Source organism: Glossina fuscipes, unplaced genomic scaffold (assembly GCF_014805625.2).
Source record: "Glossina fuscipes isolate IAEA_lab_2018 unplaced genomic scaffold, Yale_Gfus_2 114345, whole genome shotgun sequence".
Lineage (NCBI taxonomy): Eukaryota > Metazoa > Arthropoda > Insecta > Diptera > Glossinidae > Glossina > Glossina fuscipes.
In genome coordinates this window covers 47,909-57,171 of record NW_024005916.1, presented here as the reverse complement: position 1 = coordinate 57,171, position 9,263 = coordinate 47,909, and the positions used below count along the sequence as shown (strand labels likewise).

Genomic DNA, 9,263 nt, shown 5'->3' with positions numbered 1-9,263 from the left:
TAAAATTTCTTTTGCTTTTAATTTCCAAATAAAATTACAAATAAAATCAAGCTTTGTAAACATAGGAATAATTAAATCGGCGTGACCTAAATCTTCCAATTCCTCAGCTCTAATTTATATGAGAGAATAATCTAAAAAAAATAAATAAAATAATTAAAAAATACCACCCAAGTACCTGCCCGTGTAATACAAATTTTGTTTTTTTTTTATTATAATAAAAATCATTTGAAAAGATGTTCTGTTGATTTTGCGTTAGGACCACCAAAAATGTTTAACAAAAAAAAAAAAAAAACAAAATAATGCGTAAAAATTAATTGCAAACATTTCAAGTAAAAAGATGTTAAACAATATTGTGAAATATTAAAAAAAAAAAAAAAAAAAAGAAAGCGAAAAAAAAATTTGAAAACCGTCCCTCTCCTTTAGTAAACATACACATGCATAAACAAAATCCCACCTCACACAGACAAAGAAAAAATTCTGCAAATCTCTTGAAAGTAAATGATAAAAAAATGAAAAGTTGAAACCAAAAAAAAAAAACAAAAATTAAAAAACAAATAACAACTTTACAAACAACAAAAAAAAAAAAAAAAAAAAAAATTTGTTAATTAATAAATTAAAGTAAAAGTTAACCTAAAAAAATTTTGAAAAAATTCCAAAATTATTTAATTAAAAATGCTTTTAAAAATGGAACAACAGCAAGCGACGGCGTCGTTTATCTCGTCGCTAAATATGTCACCATTTTCTTTGCAATTGGATCAAGAGCAGCAACCTTCAAGTCCGGCATTGGCAACGGCAACGGGCAATTCCAATCAATCGTCAACGAATCAACTGCTGAGCGCTGCTGCCAATGCTGCTAACAATAATGAGAATAATGATAATTTCAATAACGCCGGCGATACCAATGATTATTCGTATACTTTGCATATAACTCCTTCGTCGCAAGCGGCAGTGGCAGGTCATCAGCAGCAACAACAACAGCAACAGCAGCATCAACAACATCAACAACATCAGCAACAACAACAGCAACATTATCAACAGCAACAATCCCATTATCAACAACAACAGCAACAAACTCAACAGCAACAGCAACAACAACAACAACAAAATATTGCCAATAATCCAAATTTTCAATATTCCTATATCTACAATATCGACTCTCAATATATATTTCCCACAGGTTATCAGGACACAACATCCTCGCATTCACAACACAGTAACAATGGCGGTGGCGGCGGCGGTGGTGGTGCACCGCCCGGTCCGAATCCCACCACCTCGCAAACAAATGCCGGCGGGGCTGGTGGCAGCGGTATATCACTTATTAACGGTGTGGTTACATTAAACAATCAAACATCGGCCGGTGGTCCGAGCGGTAACAGTTCCGTGGCCCCTACTGCCACGGGAGCTTCTTATATGTCATTACTGCCACCGGCTGTAGGGGCGACCAGTTCGTCAGGATCACATTTGGCTGTTAATTCTTTGGGTGGCACTAGTGCCACAACTTCCGGTTCAACAGCAGATGTTATTGATTTCAAACATCTCTTCGAAGAATTATGTCCGGTGTGTGGTGATAAAGTTAGTGGTTACCATTACGGTCTATTAACCTGCGAATCGTGTAAAGGTTTCTTTAAACGTACCGTTCAAAATAAAAAGGTATACACCTGCGTTGCGGAACGTTCTTGTCACATAGACAAAACCCAACGGAAACGTTGTCCGTATTGTCGTTTTCAGAAATGTCTCGAAGTTGGCATGAAATTGGAAGGTAAGTCTATTAATTTCCATTTCCATTGTTTTTTCCATAAAAAAAAATTTTTTTCAACGAAAACATAACTATCCGAATCCAGCGTTTGCGCTTTTAATTAATTAAAAAAATGTTTCTCTATCTTTAACGGAATTCTTTGAAAATTTTTATTAAATTATTATTGCATTTTTTCCATTTTAAGTGCAAATCTTTCCTCTCTGCTAGCACGTGGACCAATTTTTGTCGCCTAAGTATAATCGACTTATAATCGACACTTAAATAAATAATATCTGGAATCTTGTACAATTTCTTAAATTCTCGTTCACTTCATTTAGCAGTCAGTCACGCACTCCATTGAATTAATAGGCGATTGTTACAGATTACCTTTTAAGAGAGTATTGCAAAAGAATACCGTTAATTGGCAGCTTACTTTCGGAATTCGGATGCGATTTACTTTTCTTCACAGAATGCACAATAAATTTCAGTTTATTTTTCTAAAGAAAAAAAAAAGAAAATTTCGAAATGATAGGAGAGCGACACATTCTATATTCGATATTTTCCTTGATCTAGATCTATATGAGGTTTTCTTTACCTATTCTTATATATATCTTGTGTTAATGATCTGGCCTAGTCCGCGCAATAGATCATTAATTAATTAATGGCTTGTAATCAATTAACTGTGAATACCTTGGAGTGTACGGTTCCAATTTCACCTTAGACTCACTCATCTTGCGGAATATTGGCGAAATAAACAATTTTACCGTACTATTGTATATCCGATTATCGTTTATTGATTTTACCGTTTTTACTTATCATGACAAAATATTACGGTCTTGCCTGACCAATCATTTTTCGTATGTATCCTCACAACTTGGAATTGTAAAATGAAAAGTTGAAAAGAATAAAACTAAATTTATTAAGTCTGACTATAAATATTCATATATATAGGAGTATAGGGAAACACAAATAAACATAACCCTAAGGAGATCGTTGGATTAGTGGGAGGTCAACATACCCATATGCCGGCCGTAGACAATTAAAGCCTTGATATCATCATTTTCACACTTAGTCTATTTAGTCCAAATTTTGAAAGGAAGATAACAAATATGAAGCTTTTGATCGATCATTGCTTCTTGCCCGATATGTTTTTCAGTTTCACTTGCTGAAAATTGCTTCAATTATTATTCTTCGCTTTTAAAATGCAATTAATTATGTTTCGTATACGCCTGCGTGAACGCGTGCAGAAATTTCAACTTTCAAACGTACTCGCTAACGGAGAGCGATAAAAAAGGGATGAATAAGAAATACTATAACTGGACGATAATTTCTATTATGAAACTGTGAATAGATCCAGACTATGTATGTAGTCTTTACACGTCTTTAATTATGTTTCGCAGAATTTACAAAGCCACAAAAATTAAGATGGAAAAAAAGCTAAAAATCAGTTGCATAAATGTTAATGATCCGTTGCTTACAAAGATTAGGAAAGAGGTCCAATCATTTACTATATGGGTCCCCTTTAGTTAGCGAGTGTTCATTGGAGCGATTTAAACATTTTGAACTGAAATGATTAGTGTACGAAATTTGACTCGAAGGCGAGTATAGAGCTTTCCTTTATGCTTAATAATTTAAATTTGTACCACGATGGGGTTGCTGGATCTTTTGGCATCACTTAATGTCACTTTGAGCACAAAAATGATTTCCGGCCCCATATAATTAAGAAAATTCTTATTTAATTTTTATGCAAATATAAAAATGTATTCACTTTGAACATTTTTCATTTTCTTATTTGGTTTTTTTCGAAAAATTTTTGATTCGAAGCCGATTGCTCCCCAAGAATATTGAAAAATTTAATTCAATTAAAGTAAAAAAAAAATTTGACTAAGGGAATTAATTGAACGTCTAAAATTTCACAAGAAACACTTTAGATCAAAATCTATAACGATTATATTGCAACTTTATTATCCCTTTAAAACACGCCTATATTCCTATCCCGTGCCCTGTTGCCCGACCGGCCTGTGTTGCCTTCTAGCCACTAACTAGGATTATATATTATTGCTCTTACATTTTGTTTTTTTTTTTTTTTTCCTAAGTCCATGCAGGATGCTTGGCACCAGATTATCGGATTATAGTCTCCGTCAAGGAACAGATGCTCAGCATTTTCTGTCATCTTTCAAATACTATAAATATATGTCCAGATTCAAATTTAAACCAAATCGGTGCAAATCTATAAAAATAAATCTCAAGTCTTTATGCTTGGAACTATCCGTGACCAATAAGTAGTTGGGGCACGTAGAAATATGCGTTGCCATAATGCCTATGAATTCATTGGCTTATGTTACGGATGAGCTCGTGCGTCTATCTCCCTCTCACAGGTCGCACTTTGCCAGCCTTGCCCTCTGCCATACCTGCTGCTTCCTTAGCCAATGCATTGGCTAACGTCATGCCTTTAATGATCATAACCGCATCGTTCGAGATATTGTGAAACGCTGCAATTATTCGCACTACGCATGAGCGACATGCTGCTTGCATGCCACTTTTGTATGAGGGGATATTCAACGCTGCCGACAATAGATTTTGTTAAGTTGCCTACTTTTCTCCTTATGCGCCGACTGATGAGCGAAATAAGCGCCCGTTTGCTTACTACTCGAATACAGGTCTTCTTGGTTCATTACGCTGCGCACACAGCTCAGCTATACCATCTATCCATCAACATATTGGCATCTATTTTTTAGCGAGCTTTCACTTTGCCATCGGTCCATCACATGCTTGCTCAATGCGCCTCGTGATTAGGCCGTATCAGCATTATGGTATGGAAAACTATGACACAATTGGAATTTATACCATAATATAAACTTGGGTGTCTTCAATGCGCTCACTATTTAATATAGACTCACCTTTTATTCTACCAATCAATTCGGAATCATTTTCTAATGCTAATTTAGCTTCTCCGTCCGTCTTCCCATTTGATGCCCTCTCCATGTAGCTTTAAATTCAACCATCATGGGTCCGATAATTTTTAGTCCAAAAACCACTAAGCAACAATGTTTAAAATTTTGGAATTTAGATTACCCAAATGTTTGAGCTTTTCCCATATAACCCATACCACACGAAATATCCAGTCATATGGTAAATGTATCTAACCTTTCATATTCTTTTAAGCAAATTGATCGACAACAGTAATCTGATATAAAAATCGACTGTACCGAATCAGGTAGGACCAGATTGATCTATTTTTTCCATTTTATCGCATATAAGGATTATTAAGGATTATTATTGGTCGGCCTTGCTCCCCTTCTCTTCACTTTTTTTTGGAAATAAAATAATTCGAAATTCTTTTAACCTGCATTCTAGGATAAAATTGTTTTAACTACCAATGCCGAGTTTGATTTTTCTATCATAATGCGTGTAACGTCCAAAAGGAAGCTTCATAGACGTTATAAAGAATATGCATTCTTAATCGGCGCGCAAATCTGAATGGATTTAGCCATGTCTGTCCGTGTGATGTTTTTTGATTGGCACCTCTTTTTGGTCACAAAAATGAAGATATTAACCGTCAAATTTGGTAGAAACTTTAGAAGTTTTTATACGTACGTTGGTATTTGAAAATGGGCCAAATTAGTCAGAGCATAAGCCTGCAGTGAAATGCAAACTGAACGCAACTCTCTTTTTCTTAATAAAATTTTTTGGATTTTTTTTTTTTTTTTTTTTGCTCGTTACTCGGAAATTATTAAAGTTATAAGACTGAAATTTTACGCAATTACTTTGCGAAGCCCTCTACTTTTTAAGATATATTATCTGCCTAAAAATGGATTAATTCCAAAATGAATATGATAGACACAGCGAGCTGGTGGATTAATTTTTTCTTAAAAATACCAGCGATATGGGTATCAAATGAAACAACTTGGAGAGTGGAATGCGAAAAGGATAGTGGTCGATATGCGAAATTCGGCCTCTATCGTACATAAATTTTTTACTTGTTCGTATTCTTTCTGTTTTGATTTTTTCAGTTTTTTTTTTTTATTTATTTTTTTTTTTTCTTGTTCGCATTTTGAAAACATTTTTCATATGTTGTTTTTCATGAACATATTTTAATTTTATTAACACTTACCTGCAGATTTCACCCATACTTACAAATGCGCTAAATTGTTGTTTTCTTCTTCTTTTTTTTTTTTTCTCTTTCTATTTTTCTCTTTCTAGTCGATAATTTTATCATCCATCTATTATTTAAAATGAATGGATTTGAAACTGAATTGTCTTAAATTTTTTTATTTTTTAGTTTAATAACATGCATTAATAAAAGAAGCACTTAGAAGGGTAGAAAGACGTAAAGTCGCATTTAAGCATTTGTGTTGAAGCTAAAAATTTGTCCGTTAGCATCTCTAATTTTATGGAGGTGTGAAGTATTTTTTTCCCTTTTTTTTTTCTATTGTGATTTTCAAATTCAAAATTGCGTTCTTCTTAGTTCAGAGAAAAATCATTTCTTTTGTATTAAGGTAACTAACTATACATCGATTCTCATCATTCACAACAGCTATTTGATGCTGTCTTACCTGCTGGCAAATTGTCATCTTAAATATTGTTAATATATATATATATATATATATATATATAGACCCTTAGTTTAGTACAAGTGCTGTACATAAATGTCCTTTCAATTACATACTTGTGTAGCGAGACAATATACGTTACCTACTACCAGCGAGCACCGAGTACAGAACGTACACAAAGTACATAAATATTAAAGCAAACTATTCGTAATTTTTTTTTTTTTTTTTTCCTTTTACTTAGTATTTATCTTGCCTGCCTGTATCGACATTAAAATGAACATTGAGGCGACCTTTACTCTTAATGGTACTTCGTCCAAACCCATACGAAAGATGATGTTCTTTTCGTTAAGAGTCATTGATAATTTGCTGATTGGACACTTCGACTTGTATAAAATAATGATACAACCCCGATTTATGCTCATTTTTAGGCTTCCCATTCTTACTGATCCTCCAGTTCTTGCTTTTTTTTTTATTAGCATTACATCTCACATCCAAAGCACTGATCCATTGATTTTCTTCGTCAATCATTTAGGGAAGTTCTTCTTAAATTCAATCTGCAGGTGAAGTTGTTGTTGTTGTTGTTGTTGTTGTTGTTGTGCGGTTATCGTTTATTCTTAAAATTGCTGTTTTTCAAAGATGGCGAAATCCATGTTGCGTCGCCTTCACGTATTATGTACGTGGATAAATAAGTAACAAAAATCGAGTAAAGTTCAAATTCAAAATTTATAGTAAGCATCCGTTAATACCCTGAAAAGTGGATGACTTGTTAATGTTAATAGTACTATGTTCAATCTTTACAAGTGACAGCAGGCACCGAGATGTAACTTGATTGAAACATTGATTTTATCATATAGACATGGAATTAATATTAGCCAATCTACTGCCTGCAATGCCTTTGTTACGAAGTCGCCTTATTAACATGGATTTGTTTCCTCATCATTACTAACTAGAGTTGTAATTAAGTTTACCTTTATATATATGATCTCGAGAAGAAATCGGTATAGCGATTGCCACAACAGAAATGTGTGTGTTTATACAAGCAATATTTTTTTAATTCCGTAAATATCTACCGAAAGGCATATTGGGTATACATATTGCTTAAAGTATTTCATAACCGTCCGTCTGTCCATCCATCCGTCCATTCGCAAGAAAGCACATAAGATATTCTTTCAAATATTTCATATCCGTCCGTACGTCTGTTCGCACATAAGCACTTAAGATATAAATATTTCTTAGATGATTTCATATCCGTTCGCCCTTTCGTTTGGCAACCTATTATGGAATTTCTGAAAAATTCAAAAAGCAATTGAAAATCAAAGAGTAAATCTTATAAAATGAATGCGCAAAGTACTCTAAATCGAACTTTGGGCAAAAAAGAAAAAAAAAATATATTTCAGAAAAAGTTCTTCTAGAACTCTTCGAATTAGAATTCGAGCTCGAGTTCGAACATTTCTATCACTACATGATGTGACGTGTACGGTGGAACTCTTTCAAAGTAAACCTCCCTCCTTACCTGAGTCAATCTGTTTAACGCAAATGTTAAACAAATGGGATAATATAATTACGGACTACAGACTCTCGCTTCCACTATCACCACCTCATTGTCTATAATACGCTTTCGTTCGTGTTTGTTATAAATTACCTGCGTATATAGTTTTATATGCCGTTATAAACGTGCATAATACACTTACATATTTTTTTCTATGTATTTCGTTTTTGTACGCATTAATATTCTTGTCGAACATAAAATAGGGTCAAGATTTTCTATGCATCTGCTTGTAATAAATTTTATAGATTTTAACGGAGTATTCCAGCGCGTAAAGAATTTCCCCGTAATCGGAACTTTAATTTTCTTAGTAAATTCGAAAGACAAAAAAAAAAAAAAAAAAACAGCAAAATTCTTTCGAGTTTTGAAGGCGCAAAACGCTGAATATGTCAAATTTTTTTGATATTTTTACAACCAGCGTGTTTCTCTGAAAAGCAATCACTGAACGAACCTACACTATATTCAATATTCATTTAACTTATCAAGCATAATGCAGATATATAAAATAAAAATTTCGTTAAAATAATGGGAAGCGAAGAGAAGGGGGAAAAAAATGAAGAATTGTATAGAGGCGTAGTAATTTATTTTATCGAAAGAGTGGGGCGGCGCCAATGCCTAGCTTAAAAAGAGTCGTCATATACATATAATAACCAAACATTTTCAACTTCAATCTTTATGTTGTGATCAACGTATACGAATAATTTTGATTTGATAGGTACTATCAAAAGACCTACTGTGTATAGCATGTGCAAAATTAAATTTGAAAGATCTTGCAAAAAATGAATTTAAACCGCATTAGTTCTAGACCTTTACGAGGTCGATTAGTGTATTGGCTAAATGTCCGCCGCAGATTTTGAAAAGTCGACTATATCCATCAATACTTTTAGTTTAAGTCAGTTAACGAAGTAAGCATGGAGTTGAACTTCGGTTGTGGGAGGGGAAACAGCTGTTATAGCCTAAAAAAATATTTCTTAATTTATTTTTTTCCTCTTTTTTTTTTTTTTTGCATAAATAAGCCAAGCTTAGAACAGGTGCAAATCCGATTAAAAATACAAAAAAAAAAAACTGTTAGAATTAATGTGTGTGCTTAAATAAAAATGTTCAATTTTCAACATTACAAAAAAATGAAATTCTTCGATAATCATAGATTTATTAAAACTGTTAGGCAAACTTTTCCTTGGGGGACTGAAGAATATATTAGAGTTACCTTTCTTCAATGTTCAATTTCGGAATTAATCTCGGAACGACTTGTCGAGCTTATCGTCGCGTTGCTTATCTGACACAAAATGGTCTTGGTCCGCCTTCAGGGCATGTCCATAATACACAAAATCCCCTCTATCGAACAAAATATTCTATTAACCCAATTTCTTAGCTCTTTGAGATTATCGGTCGATATCAAATGTACAGTCCGAAGTGAATCTTGGCAAAT

At 33.5% G+C, this 9,263-nt stretch overlaps 1 protein-coding gene across 2 annotated transcripts in view; it reads left to right on the top strand.

The window, feature by feature from the left end:
- Positions 1-612: 612 nt before the first annotated feature.
- Positions 613-9,263, top strand: part of LOC119644373 (nuclear hormone receptor FTZ-F1-like) — a 53,263-nt gene continuing 44,612 nt past the window's right edge. For both annotated transcript variants that reach the window (XM_038043917.1, XM_038043916.1), the window contains exon 1: positions 613-1,759. In XM_038043917.1, coding sequence (XP_037899845.1) covers positions 673-1,759 — 1,087 coding nt within the window. In that variant the 5' untranslated portion in view covers positions 613-672. The remainder of the gene's footprint in view (positions 1,760-9,263) is intronic.